Below are 22,699 nucleotides of genomic sequence, written 5' to 3'. Positions count from 1 at the left end.
CATGCTACCATTTTGTATTGCATTTGATAATGTGATCTCCAACATCCTGAACGTTGCTATGCCACAGCCATGCATCTCATTCAGTATCTCATTCTCATGCATCTCTCCAATTTCCAATCTAAATACAGCCCTTATTATGTAAATAGAAACATGTCTGTTCAATAAAAATGCAAGGCACATTGGTAACATTATAGTGTGGTTGTTAGGCAACGAAATACCCTGTATCACGACTATGAAGCGCGGAATAATCTGTCTTACCTTTTTCTGGAGGACACAATGGAAAATGAATATAAACATTCCCTGCAGAGAATTGAAAATGGTGAAGAGATATGCCATGATGACTGTGCTTTCATTAATATACATAAGTCCAAAGGCCCAGGTCAGTCCTAAGAGGCAGAGTAGGGCTATTGCACCTATAACCCATGACCTGTGGAGAGAAAGAAAACAAATACAGAAAGGAATTGGTCTTTGATCCATAGAGGAATTAGCACATCTACTAGCAGTGATTATATTCCACTATCATTTTAGCAGAAGAAAAAATAATCAGATAGAGTTACAAGGAGGTGTTGGGTTTTGTTTTTTTGTTTGACAAAAGCGCTTATCAAATTCCATGCACTTTACTAATCTTTGAGCTTGAGGAAAGATACAAAAATGAAAATGTTATGAGGACAGAAACTTATCTTAACCAAAGCAGATTTGTACCATAAACATTTTTAATGCAGTAGCAGTGAATATGTAAATGATATGTAGATGTTGTTTCTGCAAATGGCTGAGAAAAAACAAAACAAAAACAAAACAAAACCCTTTTAAGGAGTTGTTTTGTTAGCCCCCATGGGTTTCACTGCTGAAGTTGGATTAGCTTCTTTAAATGCTCCCTATTTAACAGTCACTAAGACACCTTTATTCCTGTTTTTTTCCCCTGGTTTCTGATTTGTTGGTAAACTTTACCATTGCCAGTTAAAACAAGGTAAAACTACTACACGTGGCTGGTGAGGCTCTGGGACTTGGTTCACCTGCTGTGCTTCTACTTCCGAGTTTTGTTCTGAAGTTTAATGGTGGGGGGAGGACTATTCTCAATGTGTGGCTGCTTCCCCTCAAGAATGCATTTCACTTGGGTTGCTAGGATGGGCGGTAGGGGTAAGAAGTGACTCCAGACATCGGTTCACAGCCTTTTCCTTTTTGAGAAACCAAGGCAAGCACTGTGAGCTTTGGATAAACAGGTCAGCTGGTGTGTTTTACTTCTGTTAACTCAGTGTAAGGAGAGCCGGAACCGCCATCCAAGAAGGGGCAAAGCTATCCCAAGCGACACTGAAACTTTAAATGATAAGTCACATGGAGGGGTTGATACGCTACTCCATAGGGGTACCCAAAAGCCAAAGCGTGAAAAGTAGGACAGGGAGCAGAAGGGAACCCAGTCCTGCCTTAGGCTCTGCTCCAGCGCCCACTGAAATGAATAGGAGTCATCACACAGACTTCAGTGAACGCTGGATTGGACCTTAATGAGAATGCTACTCTGCAGGCACCATGGGAACTTCCACCTAGTGGCCAAAGTGGGGAACGCAGGGCAAGCAGCCTCATTTGAGGATCACTCTTAAGCCCAAGGGCCAGCTTTCCCTCTAGGTTACGCTGGTGTAAGTCAGGAGTAACTCTACCAAAGTGAATGGAATTATAGCATGTAAACCTGGGGGACTCAGGCCTGAAAGCCTGCCCAGACATGCTCATTCTCCACTCACACCTCTCCTCTTTTTAACTCTTCTTCTTTGAGAGAGGCTTTGGATTGACTTCCCCTGAGCAAGGAGGCCCACACCATAACGCTTCACGTCGTCTGTGTCCTCTGTTTACATCAGTCCTGGAGTGCAACAGCTTTGAGCTATCTGCTGGGAACAGCAGAAGGACTTGAAGGCTCAAGGTCCTGATAGGGAGGAGTGAGCTCAAATTCTGCCTAATTTTCAACCTCCTCAGACATTGCAGGCTTGAAAAAAAAACTTGGCTTGAGATAGAATGGAGTTGGGTTTGCATTCTGCTAAGGGAAAGGGGGGGGAGAGAGAGTGAGAGAGTGTGTGTGAGAGAGAGAGAGAGAGAGAAGAGCTGGTGAAAAATCCTGTGAGAAAGCCAAGTCGTTTGCAGCTGGGGATGCCAATCTTATAGTCATGCCACTAGGGCAACATGTCAGCCTTCACTTTGAATTCCTGTGCTTTTATAAGGGTTTGTCCTAAACAGAAACACACTTTTGTTGTGTCAAAGTTTCTCGTTGTTCTTCTTTAAATATTAGAAAGAAAATACAGTATTATATCTTCCACTGAAGTTCATAAAACATGTATTTATCCATGCGACCAGAAGAGCTCCACTAAGGTAACTACTTATTTAGACAGTTTTTTAATTTTAAATCCCTATTATATATCTAGCAAACCAGAACCAGCTCCTTTGAAGCATTTCCAGTCAATTCTGTGAATAAATATTTAGCACTATGCAAATTAAAAATGCAGTCTCAAAAATCCTTCGGAAAGGCGGTCACTTGATAAAGTTTAATAGCTTGGCTGTTTTAAATATTTTTCCTGCCAAGATTCCACCAGCAAGGAGACCACGTTATGATCTTAATTGCAAAATCAAGTCATTTAAAAAAAAATAATAATAATGCCGAAACAAAGATTTTTCTCTTGTGTCCTTGTGTATTTTGGTCGTTTAAAAATGACCGAAATGGTAATTGAAAATGACCCTATCTCCAGTTTCAGCCAGTTTTTGAGTCTAAGGAGGGCACCTCAGACTACAGAGATGCATAGGAAAGAGTGAACCATTTATATGGTAGTAACAGAAATATGCTACCTTAGCAGCTGAAAGGAACCTTTGGGTTAGAGGAGCCACGCAGCACAACCTGTCCAATATACAAAGTTCTGATGTAGAAAACAGACCTGGAGGTAAAGAGGGGGTGGAAACTGCATAAAATTGCTCCATCCCCTACCCTTGAAAAGAGAACTGAAAAATGAAAGAGAATATGACAATGGTACTGAAAAAAATGAACAGAAAGGACTCTTCACCAGAAGAACAAACTGAAAGTCTATTGCAAAGTTGTTATGCTTCCATTATACTACTTTTTCTCTTTTTTCTTTTTTGATTGCAGGACAAGAAATGTTGATATAAAGTGCATAATTTGTAAGTTTCTTGCTTCCTTTTGTTTTTAGCTCTTTGTACAGACTTGTGTTTCTGTTACAAGTTTTTCACAGTCTTTTTTATAATTTAATTCTAAAGAAATGGAAAAACAAAACATCAAATGTTGGCACGATTGAAAGCCTGAAATTGACAATTTGTGACAACTGTGCAGTCTCATCTTTAAGGAGACATTTTTTCCAAGTCTTGCACAGAGATTTAGCCCCCATTAGCTTCGGAGTTATATGGATTAATACCCATGCATCACTTTGAAAATTTACCCCTAAATTGCATTAAGAATTCCAAGCCAAAGCCCTCCTTACCAGCACAACACACTTGATGCACAGAGCGACAGAGCGTAATGAAACAAGAAAGCTGCTATTGGTATAACAAGTCTGTACTACACGAGATTGCTTTAACATTTGCAGTGAATTCGGGTGATGTCCAATCAGGAATTGTGAAGCAGATAAAGTGACAATTGTTTGGCAATACATATGCAGCATGTTTACTCTGCCTAGAAGCTGTATGCCTGGCCATTTTCCTGCACAGTTTGCTCTTCTGCCTCAAACGTGAATGACAGAAGCTTTAATGATTTTTCAATATTGATCTGCCAGCTGGTTCATGAGACCACACTGATAAATGGGATTTATCAGCCATTCAGGTCATTCTTACTTGATGAAGGGTCTGTTATCCTCATAGCTAAAGAATGCATAGACAAAGACAAGAACACCAACATTAGAATATAATGCCAGAAAGAATATTTTGTAAGAAATAACCAAAGCTTATTCCCAGCCTACCAAAAAGAATGCCACAGCCTCCTCCTCAGGTGTCCCCCCCAGACACTGACCAGACCGGTTTACTTATCAGAGGATCTAAATAACAGCAGCATCCTGGCATCACTTATGAAAGCAGCCGTCATTCCCTGAGTTCTGTAGCTCCCCAGCCGCAGTCTTCTTCTGCTGCTTATAAAATTTCAATTGACTTAGACATCTATTTTTAAAAAAATCATTGCTGTCTATGGAGAACATTAATAGAGGAAATCTAATGTAGTCATCCTGGAAAGCTTTGATATGTGTAGATGGCAAGCTTCGCTGTACCTTAGGCATTCTTTGTCCAATATATTTGGATGTTCTATAGAAGCCTTATCTTTTTATTATTAGTTGTTTTCATAATTGTAACTCCCAGGTTGCCTATTTATGAGTCAGACTGCGACATTATCCTCGTTTAAAGATAATGGCATCAAAATCGTCTAAAACCCTCTCCGCTGATTGCAAGGAGACAGGAAAGTGTTGACCTATTTACTTCCATTTTATGGGGGGCAGGGAGGGGGAACAATGTTGCCCACCAAACAAGATGGAAAGTCACTGGAGTTACCTGGGTGTGAGATCAGGACTGGGCCCTGAGCGAGGTGGGAAAGCTTCCCCCAGTCATGGTCCAGAAACCCCGCCCAACCCACTAGTCAGGCTGCCTGTGCACCCACTCACACCTCCGCTAACTCCACCGCACAACACCCCATGCCAGAGTCGACTCCCGCCTCCGCACCATCACCAACACCACTGGGCTGGCAGACCCCCTCCGCCTCCAGCTTGAGCTACCACCAGCCTCGTGGTGTTGGTGATGGCGCTTTGTCATCTCCCCATCGCTTTTCTCCAGCATCTGACCACCACCTCCCATCTTGTGCACCCTGCGCTGGCCTCCCTCCACTCCAGCCATGCTCTCACTTACCCAAGGATGGCCAGTTTCCCTACACGTGGCCTCTGCTGCTTGGCAGCATGCAGGCCCAGGCTGCGTGCAGAAGAAGCTATTGTCATGGTTACATGCAGATCTCTGCTGTGTTTGGATGCTTGGGGTAGCTTTCCATCCAGGGGCAAAGCCAACGACACCTGACTTCATAATATGGACTTCTTTCTAGCAGTGAAGCTGTGGGGGCTGGGGAGGGAGGCTCGGGGTAGAGTATGAGGGAAGTTTCTGACTGCTGGGCTGGGACTCCTGGCTGGAGCGAATTCCACCCTGAACCATCCTCCCAGGCCAGCAAACACGTGTGTCACTCCCCGGCCTGTGCTCTTGGTGTGGCCCCTCTCCTCGCTGCTGGGGGAGACAGGTCATGTCAGGAGCGGAAGCAAAGGGTGCGGAAGGGAAGCAGTGAGCACTGATGTGAGGGTCTCAGCTCTGAGGTAGGGTGGTGGCTGGGAACTGGCCAGAGAGGAGGAATCAGCCTGAGGGTTACTGGGTTGGGGCCTGTGAGGGAGGCTATCGGAGGGGTGTGGGTTGTTTCACTGGGGAAAGGAGTGGGAGTTGGGAATGGGGTAGGATTCCCATTTGGAGGGCAGAGTAAAGAGAGCTTACTACTGGCACCAAGAGTCTACAGAGCGAGCCCCTGGTCTGAGGGCCTGTTGGTTTCTGTCTCCCTCCACGAGCAGGGGCTCTGACTGTAACTTAGGGGAGGGGCTGAATTGGGGTTCCATGCACTGCACCATCTTTGCCTCAGAGGGGCTGCGAGAGCATCAGGGCAGCCAGCCCTCTCACAGACCCCTGCTAGGGCCTGTTGATGCTACAGCTGGGAACCCTGGTACCCAGGCAGAGGACAGGCACCACTGCCCAGCTGATAGCAACCCCTTGTGCGGACCACAGTGTCTCCTAGCAGAGGGCACCGGGAGGGGAAAGCAGCAGGCAGCACACTTCAGCCAGCTACCCAGGAGGAGGACCCACAAGAAGTATCACTGCAGAGGCAATCAAGACAAGGGCAAAAGGGACAGGACCAGGCCTTCTGTGTGGTCTCCTTCAGCAGCTCAGCTGGCCAGTTTGTGGCTGGGGAAAGGAGCATGTCACTCAACGCAGCTTTTCCTGGCTGGTCCCTTGTCCCCATGGCCTCATGGATAGGGGCTATGCAGATATTTTGCAGAGGGTGGAGCAGTGACTAGGTAGAGCAAGAAGCAACCTGGGCAGCTACCTTTTCCCTCCACACGTCCCCAGCATGGCTTTGTCCACAGGTCTGCTCCCCTCCTCAATAAGCCATGGGAAGTGAAGGGGAAGAGTGTGCGTAAACAGTTTTCTGAATTTTGTAAGTCAGTGTGAAGCTGGGCTTTTCCCCGCTGCCTCTCCCTGCCAGAGCCTTTTCTCTCGACAGTGAAAGGCTCCGGCACGGGGAGCTGCATCTCCTCCCCACCGGAGCCTTTCACTGACATGTGTAGCTACACATCACAGTTTGGATGCAACAGGCTTCTCATTGCGGTATGTAGCTATACATACCCTACATGCTGCTGCCGGGGGGTAGGGTGTAAACGTAGCCTTAGTCACGTGTCTTAGCTTCAGCTGACACAGCCTTTCCTAAGTTTTGGAGTGAGTAGCAATGGCCTTTCTCCAAGGTATCTGGAGGGTCTTTTTTATCTTTGTGTAAACAAAATGTGAAATCATTGGATTTGCCTTTTAGCTTAAAGTTTTCAAAAGCGCCTAAGGGTAAAAATTTCAAAACATTTAAGTGACTTACAAGTCTAAGACCCATTTTCCAAAGTGACTGAGACAGTTAGGAGCCTAAATCCCATGGACCAGATATTCAAAGGTATTTAGGTACCTAAAGATGCAGCTAGGCCCTTGGTGGATTTTCAAAAGCACCTGAGAAGGTTAAGTGCCTAACTCCCATTGGTTTTAGACTTCTGGCTCAGGGGACGTAGGCTCCTACGTCACTTACGTTTTTATTTTTTGTTTTGATTTCAAAACTAAAGTAGTTTTATGAAGATTAGCTCACATGTAAATATTTGTTCCCATATGCTGAACAACAGAGCAGAACCTGTTTCCTGGTAACGTTCGGGGTGTTGTATGTTGTTATGATTACTAGTGTAGTGTTATTGCCTGCGATACGCACAAGAAATTACAGAAAAGGGACTACAGTCTTGGAATTATATACATTACCAACCCCTGACTGAGGGAAAATGTAGCTGAGAGCTATAAAGCATTGGCATGATACTTAGATACGATACAAGCAAGTAAAAATCAACCCCAAGTTTTGGTGAAATGAACATAAATTATCCCTCAAACTGTAACACACATAGAAAGAATCAGTAGAGGGTCCATATTTAAAATACTGTGTACCCCCATCTAATTCCATATGTTTCTTCCTAACCCCTGGCAACTAATGATTAGCTTATGCCCTGAGACATGAGGATCTAAATCCCCACATTTCTTTTCATCTATCTGACAGAATAGTGGATGGCCTTATTATCCATATAAATGTCCAGTCCATTTTTGAATCCAACAAAAACCTCAACTGTAGCTTGGGGCAATGAGTTCTATAGGTTAAGAATGTGTTGTGTAAATCTTTTAAAATCAGATTTAAGTTACACGTCTTTCAATTTCACTGGGTCCCCTTGTTCTTACATTGTGAGAAAGAAGTGTCCACATTACCTCTTGTATTCCCTGCAATGTTTGCAGGACCAAATGGTGTCTAAAGTTAGGCTCCTACATCCCCATTTAGGCAGCTAACTAAATGGCCTGGTTTTCAAAGCAGAGAGCATCCGGCAGCTCTCCAGATATAGAAGGGATGGCAAGGGATAAAACAGGCATCTGATTTTTAAAATCTTGGCCTATGCTTCTGTGACCCTAGTCCAGGGGTAGGCAACCTATGGAAGCGTGCCAAAGGCGGCAGGCGAGCTGATTTTCAGTGGCACTCACACCTCCCGGGTCCTGGCCACCGGTCCGGGGGGTTCTGCATTTTAATGTAATTTTAAATGACGCTTCTTAAACATTTTAAAAACCTTATTTACTTTACATACAACAATAGTTTAGTTATATATTATAGACTTATAGAAAGAGACCTTCTAAAAATGTTAAGATGTATTACTGGCACACAAAACCTTAAATTAGAGTGATTAAATGAAGACTCGGCAAACCACTTCTGAAAGGTTGCCAACCCCTGCCCTAATCCCTCAATGCCAACTGGCAAGGGGGTTACAAGAATATCCTGATTCTGGTCTGTACATTCTGGTTCACCAGAGAATGTCATGTGTGAGGTCTTAAATGAAAGCCGGGATCACATTGGGCATTGATACCACTGCGAAATATAGGCACACAGTTATGTATGTCTACTAAAAACGTGTTCCCGAAGTCTGTATTAAGGCACAGTTGACAGACAGGTTTTCTGCCAAACAAAAGATGTTCAGCCCACACAGTGGAAGCCTCATTTACACACAAAGTCAATGGGGAGGGGAGAGTGAAGTCAATAGGGAGGCAACACACTGGAGAATAAGCCACAGGAGGTTATCCTGACTCTGGATACAACCACTGCACTTTGGGGGATACAAGGAGAAGGCCGGGAAGACACCCCTTTATCCTTCCCTTAAGAAGTAATCAGTTACATTCATGAAAATGGGATCACCACCAGGCTTGGCTGAAAATGCTACAGAAGACATCTAAGGGAGATAAACTTCTCTAGACCAAAGGTTAGCTTGTTGTTTAGTCTCCAGAAATCGTGTTATGATTTTGTTTTATATGTAACCTTTTGTTTCCATTATCCTTTCTCAACATTTCGTGCCTCTTGAATCTTTGCTAATACATTTATTGTTGTTTTCACTGTCAATATATCTTAGAGCAGTGACACTAAGCTAGGTGCTGATCCTGAGTTGAACCATACAAGCTGGTGTGCACACTCTTCTCTGGGGACAGTAGTCCTGGTATCTCTCTGACTATTCAATGGAAAAGGGGCTGGGTACAGAGGGACACTGCAAAGGGGGTTGGGGACCAGGGCACACCAACTGTTAACCTGCAAGGTGACATAAGGGCTGGAATAGCCCAGAGGAGATTTCTTAGGTGGGTAACGGGCTGATGGTGTCAGGGAACTGACACCCAGTTTAAGTACAAGCATTTTGCCACTCACAGAAGGCAGGGGGCTAAAAACATGACTGAGTCATGAGTACCCTGAAAAGGATCACAACTTCTAAACATCTCCCCTATTATTAATTATATATATTTTATTGCACACGCGCACACACACACACACTGTGTGACGTTGCCGCCCCATAAGGCTTTATGGAAATATGCTTGTGAATGTATATCTGACATAAATGGAATGTGTTTTATGCTACATATGCCATGTAACATATCTCTGTAAAAGTTATGATCTACTGAGTCTATCCATCCTATTTATATGCATGTATCATTTTTGTATTTGAAGTTATGAATATTGACTGTGTACTGGTTTGATTTTTAAGTACCCTTAGTAAGGTATTTGGGCAGCATCTATAGAAAGGAATTTTCAAGTTAAGTGCCCAATCAAGAAACACTTAAAGGACAATGGATCTTGGAAGGCTCCAATCCACATAAGAAGTCTACTTGAGGACGTTCAAGGTAGCATGTGAACCATGGCTGCTACCTGTAAGTTCTGAGTCATGCATAGACATGTGACTTGCCCATGTGACTCCAAAACTTCATCTTGTAGCTGGGATTCTACATAGGGGGAGGGAGGGGTGTCCACCCACAACAGAAAGTCTACTTAACCCCCTGGGAGACTCCTCCATTTTGTCTTCAGCTGGTTCAAGAGATAGCCTCTCCACCCCAAAGGATACCCGAAAGAAATTGGAACAAAGGACAATAACCACAGGGGGTGTGAGTGATTGCTGGACTCAGACTAGAAGGAGACTAGTCTGTAAAAGGAAGCTTACTGGAACACCTTTGAGGGAGAGGTTTTATCTGTATTCAGTTTTCTTACTGTATTAGGCATAGACTTGCGTATTTTATTTTATTTTGTTTGGTAATTTATTTTGTTCCGTCTGTTACTACTTGGAACCACTTAAACCCTACTTTCTGTATTTAATAAAATCACTTTTTATTTATTATTTAACCCAGAGTATGTATTAATACCTGGAAGAGGGGGGCAAACAGCTGTGCATCTCTCTCTATCGGTGTGATAGAGGGCGAACAATTTATGAGTTTACCCTGTATAAGCTTTATACAGGGCAAGACGGATTTATTCGGGGTTTGGACCCCATTGGGAGCTGGGCATCTGAGTGTTCGAGACAGGAACATTTCTTAAGCTTCTTTCAGTTACTCCTGCAATTTGTGGGACGTGATTCAGACCTGGGTCTGTGTTTGTAGCCGGCAAGCGTGTCTGGCACAACCAGGCAGGGTTCTGGAATCCCAAGCTGGCAGGGAAGGCAGGGGCAGAAGTAGTCTTGGCACATCAGTTGGCAGCCCCCAGGGAGTTTCTGTGATCTAACCCATCACACACTGTATTACCATAGTGCCTAGGACCCCCTCATGGATGAGGATCCTCTTATTCATCCTCTCCCTTAAATAAATAGTGCCAACCTTTCCGGTCTCTAGTTCACTCAGAAATCAATCTATGGTTCTAATCATTTCCATCTCCAGTCTCCTGACCCCTTCTATTTCTGCTCTATATGGGATTTCCTGAAGCACGTATGGTCCTGTGGCACCTTTAAGACTAATAGAAGTATTGGGAGCATAAGCTTTCGTGGGTAAGAACCTCACTTCTTCAGATGCAAGAAGTGAGGTTCTTACCCACAAAAGCTTATGCTCCCAATACTTCTGTTAGTCTTAAAGATGCCACAGGACCCTCTGTTGCTTTTTACAGATTCAAACTAACATGGCTACCCCTCTGATACCTGAAGCACTTATGTAACTTAGGAGCACAAACCCTATTGACTTAGGCTCTTTTTATAATCCCAATCGGTATTTTTTGAGACAGAATGACCAGAAATGTGAGAGTGCAAGTGAACAGCACAGTCGTGCACTTCAAAGGGACATCGACAACCTCAAAGTAATATCCTGTAGACAAACAGACCTACTCATATATGTGCTACTAGCAACCTAGATTATTAAAACTTGAAAAAACTTTTGAAATTCAATTACTTTAACTATTTATACTGTTTGCTTGCATTTTTTGCAGCTGGGACAAAAACAAATGAAGTAAGTCTGTATTTTTTAAAAAATTGGAATAATTTCTGTTGGCCTTATGAGGTATCAGGTAAGTTTTTTTGTTTGTTTTTTTTACAAAATCTAACTTTTCAGCCAACTTTGAACAGAAAGCATCCCATTAAAGCAGTGGTTCCCAAACTTTAACAACCTGTGAACCCCTTTCACGAAAATGTCAAGACTCGCAAACCCTCTCCTAAAAATGAATATTTCCAGGGATTTTCTCCTTTACCTGAGTATAAATTATAAAAGCAGTGATCTTGGAAATACACAATTTGTTTTTATGTCATGCTTATTACATACTATTTATTATTAATTATTATTTATCATTATAGTATTTTAATTACATTATGAAAACGGCAACACTCTTCCAAGATCTCACTTTTGTAGCTTGTATCACTTTGAATAAGCCTGTTATAAGACAAGGCTCCTATGTTTCTTCAAGGAGTATCAGATGTGACACAGCAGGAAGGCATTTAAGAACTCAACTCAAAGAGTTCCTCCTACACAAGCATTCAGGTCTTGAGCAGTCCAGGCAAACAATGCACGTTACAACAAAGCTTAAACTTGTTCTTCATAATAATTTAAAAAACAACACTAGCTGCCTATTTCATTATAAAAACAGCAAAAAATATCTACCTCCCTTTCCTTTTCTTATAAGGAGTCTTGAAGTTTAAATCTCCTCAGTGTGATAGATAGGCTTGCTTTGATCTGCTTAGCTCTTGGAAGTCCAGGGGCTCCGGGCTGCTGGCCCCATGCTGCCCGAGGTCCCTAGGGACAGCTCTGTCCGCCATTAGGGAATTTTTTCCTGAGAACCCCCTGTAAAATTTCACGAACCCCAGTTTGGGAACCACTGCATTAAAGTAAGACATAAATAACCAACAATAGATGCTATGATTTGTGCAGTTAGACACAATTAAAAATACCTATGACATTTCAAAGTGTTTCCCCTTATTTCTGAGACCAATAAAAGGTCTTCAGGCTTGATAAACATGTGGACAAAGGGTGCCGATACCAAAATCCTTACTCATATGGGTAATCGCTATGAGCATAAGTATTCTGCTGAGCAAATATGGCAGAAATGAGCCCAAAGTGAGTAGAACCTTACTTGGCTTCTATGGGTGACCAATGCTCTGAAAAGCAGAGAGGTTATGCGTGCGCCTCCAAAATAATTTGAAATAAATGTGCATAATTCATTTTCACGGCAAGTGGTTAAACTGTAGCTTCCCTAAGATGGGAATTCCTGTATTCATAAACTAGAAGGAATTAAAACACAACGTGATGTTATTTTCCATTCATATCTGCCATGAGATATAGTGTGTGTTTTTTTTCTTCAGTTTTAGGGCTAGCAATAATTGATTGAGCCAACTTCTGAAAAGCCACACTAAGTGACTCAAAGTCCAGAGTAGCTCTTCGCAGAAAACAAATGTGTTCGTTGCTAATTAGTGAAGGAGTGTCTTCATTCTGAAAAATCAATAGCCAGCAATAAGGGACTACTTAAAGGATTTGGCTTCACGTTTTGTGACAAAGATCCAACATGACTGGCTGGCATCAAGCCAAATGTTCTAATCAAATTTCTTAGACCACTAATATGCGTCACCTGGATTTTCATGAAAGAGTTTCACCAGTTTCATTTTTCAGTTACTACACTGTCACAATCATCAACAAGATTTTCTCTCTTTTCTCCTAGTCCCTTAATGCTTCCTCGGCTTCCCCATTCTGATGACTAAAATAACTTGCATTGGCTGCCACTAAACTGCAAGAAGGCAGGCCAAAATCCATGTTCTCAGGTTCTGCCCTGTAGGGTGACATCTCTGCAGTGCTACATTTGGAAGGGAAGAGGTGCAGGGGCTCAAGCAATTGTTTTACATTCGTAACTGATGCAGTAATTTATGGCAAACCCTGGCACAAATTAAGCACTGCATCTGTGGAATAGCTTTTACTGGATTAACATAGCCAGAATCAGCAGGAAGGCCCAGATGAGAGTTCAAGATCCTACTGCACATAAAAGAAAAAGAGAAAAATTAGATTGCCTGCTTTTTGGCGATCCCTCTGGGTATATTGTGGGGTAATCGGCCCATCAGCCTTGTTCCCAGAAGATACAGCAGCCTAGCCAGCTGTTGCCAAATAGCTACAATGGTGAGTGGGCTAGTTACCCAGTCACTGAAGATGTTTCAATTGGGTAGCAGGCTCCTTGCACTGTGAAGAATTTATCTCAGGTAGGAAGGATGGGCACTTTTGTTGGGGGAAGAGAGGTCAAGGAGCCTGCGAGGGGAAGAGAGAGTGGCCCTAGAAGAGGAGCAAAATAAGCTGTGGATAATTCAGGTAAATGCTGGGCAAGGATCTGGAGCCCAGTTCATCAGTCTCCCACACCTGGGGCAGTCACCTATACCAGTGCAAACTGATCGCCAGGTGGGTGCATGTCATCAGAATGGGAGTGCTCTGTCACACTGGTGTCAATGAGGACACAAAGGGTAGGGCAATGGGGAAACACAGCTATGAGCTTTTGGGTGCTGATCAGAACCACTTTAGGCTTGCCCACCTGTAATTTGAACCCAAGGCAGATGTCTGTGCAGAGCCACAAACAGGATCAAGTCACTTGAGGGCAGGATCCTCAAAAATGCCTGTTGTTATCATACACTCAATTCCCATTGACTTTCAATGGGAGTAGGACTCCTAACTCCCTCACACAGTCTTGCAGATCTCACCCAGTTAATATCCACCACTCTAGGCCACCTTCTTAGGTCATTCAGGCACAGGACTTGGAATTACTGCATCATTTGCCTGGTTATATCTTATAACATGAGCCCTCTTATTCCCTTTTGTTTCAACAGGAGGTTGTTGCAAAAGATCTGGCCTGTTTTCTGAGATTTGTTCTTAATTATTGTAATTGAAAAGAGCAATTTTGTTAAGCTCATCTAATTTCTGTAAGTAATTAATTGCCCTCAAAATTGCTTACCCTGTTTATTTCCTTCCTTCTAACTTTGCAAAGACGTGCCATAATTATTCAAAACACAGTAAAGTATAACCATGTATCTGATTGTTTCCGCATGATTCAGATTCGATAAAGACTTTGGCCACATTTGCATTTTTCAAGCAGGGCTTTGCAGATAAAATACTAAATCTGTGAATTTTTAAAACAATAATCTTGATGAATGGTTTCATAGAAAGACCTCGAGTATTTAATATCTTCCAAGACACTCTCTCAATCGATAATTATTGATTGGTTTTTATTTTGGAAGGAAGACACCTGTCAGTGGAAAGATTAGCACTTCCTACTGCCATTCAACACTAATGTAAGCCATCATGAAAACGATAGCTAAACAAGCAAAAAAAAACAAAAAACCCAAAACAGATAATCTATTATTAATAAAAACATTCCACAAAAAACCTAAAAGTGTGTCCAACAGGAATGGACAAAATATGATGTTGCAATCAACGTGACCATCTGGACAAAAACGCACATAAAAATAAATGCAATCCTAGGTGGTTTTTCATTTCAATGACATCAAATATTAGCAATTTTCCTTTAAGGTGTTTGCATATTGTTATACCAATATGTGGCATGTTTGCTTGGTAGGACTCTCGTAAGCACTTAATTTGGTGTATGTGCAGCAGATGAGTGTATTTTTTCTGGTTTTGCATATTAGAAATTTGATCATGCGGGGATGCAGATGTGGGTTGAGTGACAGGAGTTCTGAGCCATCCATAGGGCTGTTGAACATGGTGCTTTGGTGCTTTCGGTAAGATTCAAAAAGATGTAGTAAGCTGACTGCTAAGCTTGTGAGAGCACTGTGCCAACGTGCATTATAAATTATAGGGCCATAAGGAAACGTTATGATCACCCAGTCTGACCTCCTGCACAATACAGACCAGAGACCCTCACCCAGTAACTTCATCATCTAACCAAAACTAGGTGAATATATCACCCCTGATGTGGGGTAAGTGACATAGGAGCTAAGACCCATTTTCAAAAGCACCTAGATCACTTAGGCTCTGTCTACATGGCAAAAACCAAGGTGAGTCTCAGAGCCTGAGTCTACGACTCGGGCTTGTGCTAAGGCACTAAAAATAGCCATTTAGATGTTCTGTGAAACACGCCCCTCCCCCCCATATTTCAGATCCCAGGGTCCAGCACGAGCTGGAACATCTATAGCTACATGGCCACTGAGCCCAAGCCTGTAGGTCCAGGCTCTGAGACTCGCTGCTGCAGGTGGGTTCGGTTTTTTGCCATGTGGACGTACCCCTAGACACTTGAACATTTTCCAAGTGAAGCTGGAACTTTCTGTAAAGTTTCCAAGTGACACAGAATCCCCCTTGTCCCTTGGGAAGCTGCCCTCACTGTTAAACCTTTACACTTTATTTCCAGTCTCTAGCTAGGTTATGGCTCCCATATGTATTTGTTCCTTAGTATGAGATATCTTTTCCCAGTGTAGGTTCTCATGTGCCTCTGTCTACTTTGGAAGGGAGCACTGGAGGCAGCGTGATTTGAACCTGTAGTTTCAAAAAGATTATAATTAGTCAAACGGGCTGGTTAGACTCTTACACAGTCTGGGAAGGACAGAATTAGAAGCACAGCTGTGCCGGTGGCTGGCCCTGCTCTCACTCTTCCTTCTCAATGATGTGCTCGAATAGCCTCTCCTCCTGGTTAGTAGAAGTAAATGGAAATCCTAACAATCACTGTTATTAATACCTATGACTATTTTAGTTAATTCACTACAAGTTATTATGAATTCAGCAGTAGGGCTTTGGGGTACAGGGTAATAGAAATAGTCACTTCTACTACTGCAAATAAGCATTTGCATTCACTGGCTTGCACATCAACACTTATCCCTTGGCAATGCCCTGGCATATCCCCATCGCACCCACTTCCCGAATACTCAGCAGGGCTCAGTGCAGATGCACAAAATCTCCCATTATTTAGCACTGTGCACAGGTCTCGGAACAATGGGCCCGATCCTTAGTGATCGTCCTCATCTCCCCACTGACAGGAATTGAGGGATGCTGAACACCTTGCCGGATTGGGCCTTACAACCAGCTCGGGTGCTGGGCTGAGCAGACTCTGAGCACGAATACTTTGGTTCTCTGCACTTTTCTCCCCGGCCTTCAGCACCCTGTAGGACGGAGCCCTCAGGCGGCAAGTTATACAGCATGATCATTGCATGTTTATAGGCAACTGTCAGTGCAGAAGGAATGAAGGATTAAAATGTTTCTATTCTGCAAGATGAGTCCCCATCTGAAGCTGGTACAATATGTGCTTCCAGAGCCTGCAGCATCATTAACCATTTCCAAGAATTGTGTCTTCAGATGATAATACAAATTGCTACAGAAATTAAAGATTTAATATACGGATCTGAAATGTGATCTTTATTATCTTTGTATTTTCATTTGATTTCATAACCACAACTATACTACTGAAAAATTAAACTGGCTTTGGTAAAATGACACTCAACATACAAATCATTAAAAAAAATCCTTACCAACCTTACTGACCTAATCTCCTTATTATTGAAGTGGAAGGAAGCTTAAACAATTAAAATCTAACTTACTTTTCACTGCACAGAAAGCAATTTGTTTACTTTCTCGCATTTCAATCAGATTGGATCAGTCAGTTTCATTTTCTGTTTTGCATGATGCTGTGTCTGAGCATAGATTTTATTAAACATTTCTGTAGATGAATATTTATTTTTCTTTTTAAATTTAATTTCATTTAATAAAACCAATTTATTAAAGGTTTTCTAGGTACTTTTAAAAAACCCCTAATTTTGAGAACTGAACTACTCACACTGCGTCTTTAAATATGATGCATAACTAAAATATGAAAATGAGCGTATACTATACCTACACCATATATAATACATCATCGATGAAATGCACCAACTTCAATGGCAGTTGCAGGTGCTCAACACATTCCAGGATTTGGGTCACTGTATTTTGGTTGGATCAGTTAATTTCAAAAGAAGTTGTTTCCCATGGCTGTAGTAATATGAACTGATGTGTCATTTACAGACTCATGAGTTAATCACAAGCTGTTGCTGCCTTGGCAATCCATGGAGAACACGACATGAAAATGGGGAGCAAAGTTAGATGGGCACTTTTTCAAAGTGGCTTCTCATTTTTAGTGGCTTCATTTCTGGGTGCCCAAATTTACACACCAGAATGTGATTTTGAGAAGTACAGTCTAGACTATCACTAATGTTAAAATATCATAAATTAGACCCTGCAAAAGACATAGGAGTGGCTTTAAAAAAAAATCAAGAGATTTTTTAAACAATAAGAAATGGTGGTTTTTTTCTTTGCCTCCTATCTTTGAGCCTTTAGGACCCACATTTCCAAGCATATTTTCTGCAAATATGGGAGACTAGAAACTTATTTTTAAATGAATGTTGCAATTCCTACATAAACACGTGACTCCAGGAGCTGGGGCTTTAAGAAAAAAGATTAACTATTGCGAGACACTTGATTAAACCACAAGGACTCAACACATTCCAGGAAAGCTGAGAAGAGTGAAAGTTGCCAGGAGCTTCAGCTGGAGTTGTGGGTTATCAGCACCTCTGAAAATTAGGCCAGAATTTATAAAATTGGGTGCCAAAAATGAGAGAATATGGGGGTCAGGTTTTCCTTCCCAAGCAATGAGTGCCACAGCCTAGAAAGTTTAACATTGCTCTTGGTACCCTCCTATGGAAACAGACAAACAGCCACTCTCCCCAACCGCCAATCACATTTTGTGCTGCCCTTGTTTTATGTGACAGAATCTATTACAGCTCACTAGGCTGCCGGACATGTCTCTTCAAATGACAATTCCGAGATGAGAAATATAGCTCTTCATTGTGGGACAAAAGAGTGTGAAAATAATTATTGTAGTTGGCTGACAGAAATCGGTTTCCCTTAAATTAAATATTGAAAGGACTATTTTTTTTGTCTGTAAAACTTTAGTGCTCTATCCATCCTCAGCTCCCGTGGAGGAACTGATGATGTTCATCATCCCATTGGGTGCACGGTTGTATTAATTTAGATGGAATAAATGGGCCAAAGGTGTTAACCTAACTCAGTTACTGCTTAACATTAAATAGTGTTAAACAAGGTCTGGGTTTGGTATATAGAGACTTCAGCCTGCTTAGTACTATGGCAAACATCATTAATGTTTTTTAAAAAATTGTATGGAAGAGAAAAAAAAGAAGGGAAAAACAGTTAAAACCTTTGAAATGTAAAGTATTAAATAAGGCTTTCATTTTAACCACTTTTTCGTTTCTTTTCGCTTTAGCTCTAGAGCGTTTTAGAAGGAAAAGCCCCTGTTTGATCATCTCTCAGAGGGTATCAAAAGCAGTAACAACTGTCCTTTTGGAGAAGAGAAAAGAAAAGAAGTTAATTGAGCTGGTTAAAGTCTGATTTGATTTGATCTTAGGTGGGATTTGGGATTTGGTTGGACTGTGAGAGGAGGCGATGGTATTCAGGTACCTTTCTTTGGCTTGGTTCGGTTAGGACATTTTTTAGGATTAAGATGGTGAAGGCCTGAGATCCCAGGAGATGATGTAGCTAGCAGCCAGGATGGTGAAGCTTGCTTTGCCAGTAGCATCCATCTTTTGTTCCCTACTTTTTTTTTATTTCCCCCTCCCTCCAAAAACGGCTCTTTCTTGAAGGACCCACAAAGGGAATGGTGGGTGGAACAGGCTACCCTTCATTATTTTGTCCACCAATTAGGCCTAATATTTGACACACCAATTTTGATTCCTTACTTTTTTTACAATCACAAATTTGTAGGCCCGATTATTATAACAGGGCTCACTGCTGTGTAGGATCAGGCCCTTAGGGTCTTGATTCAGGGAAGCACCTAAGTGTTTATTTCAATGGAATTTAAGCATATGCTTTCCTGAATTGAGGCCTCAGGAACTAACACCATTCTTTCTCGCTTAGAAAATTGCACAAAGAGAATAAATAATGATCCAATGGAACCTCAGTTTGTTAATTCAATGTTTGTTGTATTGCTAAAGAAAGAGGGATGCTAGCAGGTTGACACAGATGCAGGTAAATGCAGGTAAAAGGGTTGAATGCTGGGATAAAACTATCTTGAGGTCCCTTTTAAAAACTGAACTAACCAACAAGTGGAAAGTTTGGGTACCAAAAACTAACATAATGAGAAATAAATTCCTAGGAGGATGCTTTTTGTACGTGCCTAGATTTCCTTTGATGGACATTTTCATTGAACACAACTCTCCAGTCCTACTTATTATTATTCTTTGTGAAGGCCCACACTAATTACGTTTTAAAGGGCATCCAACTGACTTTAAGGCAAATGTTGAGACAGGTTTTGTATACTATGTCTATAAAATGACACCGGCGCAAAATGCATGGAAAAAGGGAAGGAGAGTTAAAACAAATTGAAAACTCCCATTTTTCATGGGTTTGTAATTGCACTTAGCTATAAAAGCATATATTTCACCCTTCCAAAATAAATAAAATAAAACTCATAGCCACAGACTGCACCATGGAAAAATGTCAGTGACAGCAGTTTGGCTAAATGGAATGCTAGCAAACCTAACCACAGATAGAGAGCAGGACAATTAAAAGTGTGGGGGTGGGGGCGGGGCGAGGGAGAAACACACACTGAGATTTCAAAGAAAATGTTACCATGCTTAAAAAAAAATAGAATGCATGACTGATGGGCTCTCCTTTTCTAGTATGATGAAGCAGGCTTCACTCCCTCCCCTCCAGCCATTAGGAAGCACATTAAGATTCCTGCATAACTTTAGGTATGGCAGGTGTCCAATCCCATTGAGGAATTCTTTCAATCTAATTACAAAATCTGCCTTTTATTAATCAAATAATCATTCCATCCCTGCAGCCAATTCTTTCATAATAGGATCAGTTTTGGTTACTGTAACGGCCCCAAAATGATGTCATGCATAATTCCCAATGACACTAGACTGCAAAGAAAGTAATTCAAATGGCAGTAGGATGAGGAAAGCAATCCCAGGGGAAGAACATAAGCACCCTCCATTTCTAACAGTTCTGTGATCAGAATAACCATTATTTAAATAGTTTCTGGTTAAGGAGCATGCCTCTTATCAACCTAATGTAATTGTGATACAGCCATTTTGGGGGGGGACGGGACCATAGGAAATAACATTCTGCAGTAACACTTTTTCACAAAGAACAGATATTAAACAAATAGAAAAATGTCTGAAAACATGAACAAGCCTTGGCAGTTTACAGTGTTTGCAAAGGCCAGCAGAGAAGAGAATGCATCAAGGCCCCAGTCCAGTAAAATACCGACGCATGTGCCTAACTCTACGTGGTTCCGTTGAAATCAGTGAGACTACCCATGTGCCTTGCTGGATCAGGGCCTAACTGCACAACAATATGCATTCCTTCGGTCTATAAGGCATTCTGGATTCATGTGAGTATTAAAAAATACACATGTGTACCAGGCCCCTGAAAATCTGGGCCACATTCTCTCTTGTGCCCAGCATCCAGTGGGCACAATGGGACAACTGCTCAGGGGCTAACTGCGGCTCCCTGGTTCAAGCTACATTAGAACAGCGTCAGAGCTGCTCTAAAGTGTTCCATTCAGTAATGTCTCCCTGCCAGGGACCATCTCCCAGCTGGAGATCTCTGGAATGCAATGTTGTTCTATTCCATCCTCTCTCATCTCCGTGCTAGAGGCTGTGGGAGCATGGGCATGGCATAAGAGGCAGATAGATTGGCTTTTCACCAGCTGGGTACTCCTCATGTTGCCACAATCCCCAGATTGGATGATTCATCCATCTACAGGCAATACACTATCCCAGTGAGTTTGGAATGGTGGTGGACAGCACTTATTTATGACAGAGCAGTGTATACCAGCAATACACCATTGCTAGGGCCTTTGCTTTGGTCCCTGAAAGTTAATTTTATTCTCATTCACAAGGTCTATGCACTACTCCAGCCCACTTAAACCCCCAAAACAGGCCCATTGCACAGAGGTGAATTTCGCCCTGACAGAACTAGTCGAGACATTCTCAGCTGACTTTTTCTTTCCTCTGCCTGTCGAGACTCCTGCATACTTTTCAATGGCAGCAATTTTGTGGGCGCAAGTTTATGGCCACGACTGTCTAATCTACCTACCGCTCTACCTAATAATTTAGTGATCAGCACCTAGAGAACACTTGTTATGGTAGTTCTTACTGGCAACACTGCATATGGCTTAAATAACTTCAAGAGTGAGAATGCTGCAGTGAAGAGGGCTAGTCAGCAAAACCCATTCTTGGCTGGAATTTCATGAAGGACAAAGAGATGTGAGAAGATTCCAAGATGGAGCCATTTTATTTCTTTATTCCATTTCATAATATTCCATTCATTTAAAACCTTCCGAAACAATCGTAGTTTTCACTGAGTCTGAACCCTTAATATTTGAAAACACAAAGAAGGTTGTTGTTTTTTAAACTTACTGAGGAGGGGAAGAGGGAGTTAAAACCAGCTTTATCAAAAGACCCCAGCTACAAACTTGTTAGTTATAATTATTTAATATGTACATCATGATGGTGCCCAGATGCTCAGCTAAGGCACAGTGTCCTGTTGTGCTAGGCATGGTATAAACACAGGGCGAACCCTGGCCCTATTGAAGTCAATGGGAGTTCTGCCATGGACATCAGCAGAGTCAGGATTTCACCCACAGAAGTAGACACTGGCCCTGCCCTGCGGTGCTTATGGGTTCTCCATGAGATCATACATTTTCCCATACAAGATGAAAACTTTTTATTTGGAATTACAGGGCAGATCAAGTCTGGCCTAGACCATGGAAAGGCTGCTACCTCTCCATACTAAACGACATGCCCGAAGAGCCAAGATAGGGTGCTGGACTTATTTATTACTGGTAGCACACACTCTGTGCTGGACTCTTTCCTAACACTTAAGGAGCACGCTCCCCGTTCCAATGAGAACACAGTCGAAGGACAAGCAAGTGGACAGAGATCAGGGGAAGGCTTCATACACAGACGTAAAGCTACAAACTAACAGAGCATAGATTTAACTTTCTGGAAACTGCCTGTCCACCTGGAAAAGGGAACACGGGTGAGAATGAGGCAGCTTCTGAACCATCTAGATGTCAAAGTGTTTCCTTGACTCTTTGAGCATAACTCATGGATGCTGAGTGTTAAACTGCTGGACATTCAGATTCTGCCATGTTAGCCGAATAATAAAGTGACTGTACCTCACGGTCTAAGGCTCGGGATGTTTATTTTTACAACTTTGCAGAAATCCTTCATCCATACAGCACCTGGCTCAGACGCTGCCCTTTCAATGGCTCGTCTGTTGGCACGGTAATTCACGGTACCCCAGGGGACACCATGGGGCTTATCAAGTTGATTCGTTTAAGTGGAGTTATTTGGCTATCCATTTTCTACGTTTCGTAATGTATTTCCAAGCTTAAAGCGACATAAGCAAGCACCAGATTGCCAAGGTGCTTATTAATTGCCTATTCAAATATTTTACAGCTTTTATTTTTACATCGCCACAGGGATTTGACTATTTTGTAGTTGTCGAGTTGCCTGAGGATTTATGTTGCGAGAACTTCACCATAGCTTAATGCAGAACAGCAACGGGAAATGAAGTGGGAGAACAAACTTCCATTCAGTTCCCCTAATGCTGTAAAACT

General features: G+C 42.3%; 1 protein-coding gene across 50 annotated transcripts in view; it reads right to left on the bottom strand.

Annotated features, from left to right (window-relative positions):
* The window catches only part of ADGRL3 (adhesion G protein-coupled receptor L3), an 820,109-nt gene that overhangs the window by 85,917 nt on the left and 711,493 nt on the right, over window positions 1-22,699 (bottom strand). For 25 of the 50 annotated variants that reach the window (XM_042860378.2, XM_024100865.3, XM_024100866.3 and 22 more), the window contains 2 exons: window positions 3,817-3,843; window positions 259-427 (listed from right to left, as the gene is read on the bottom strand). In XM_042860378.2, the coding sequence (XP_042716312.1) occupies window positions 259-427; window positions 3,817-3,843 (196 nt within the window). The remainder of the gene's footprint in view (window positions 1-258; window positions 428-3,816; window positions 3,844-22,699) is intronic. The other 25 variants (XM_065595838.1, XM_065595834.1, XM_065595825.1 and 22 more) reach the window with 1 other exon arrangement.

Source organism: Chrysemys picta, chromosome 5 (assembly GCF_011386835.1).
Source record: "Chrysemys picta bellii isolate R12L10 chromosome 5, ASM1138683v2, whole genome shotgun sequence".
Taxonomy (NCBI): domain Eukaryota; kingdom Metazoa; phylum Chordata; order Testudines; family Emydidae; genus Chrysemys; species Chrysemys picta.
This window is presented reverse-complemented; position numbering and strand designations above follow the sequence as displayed.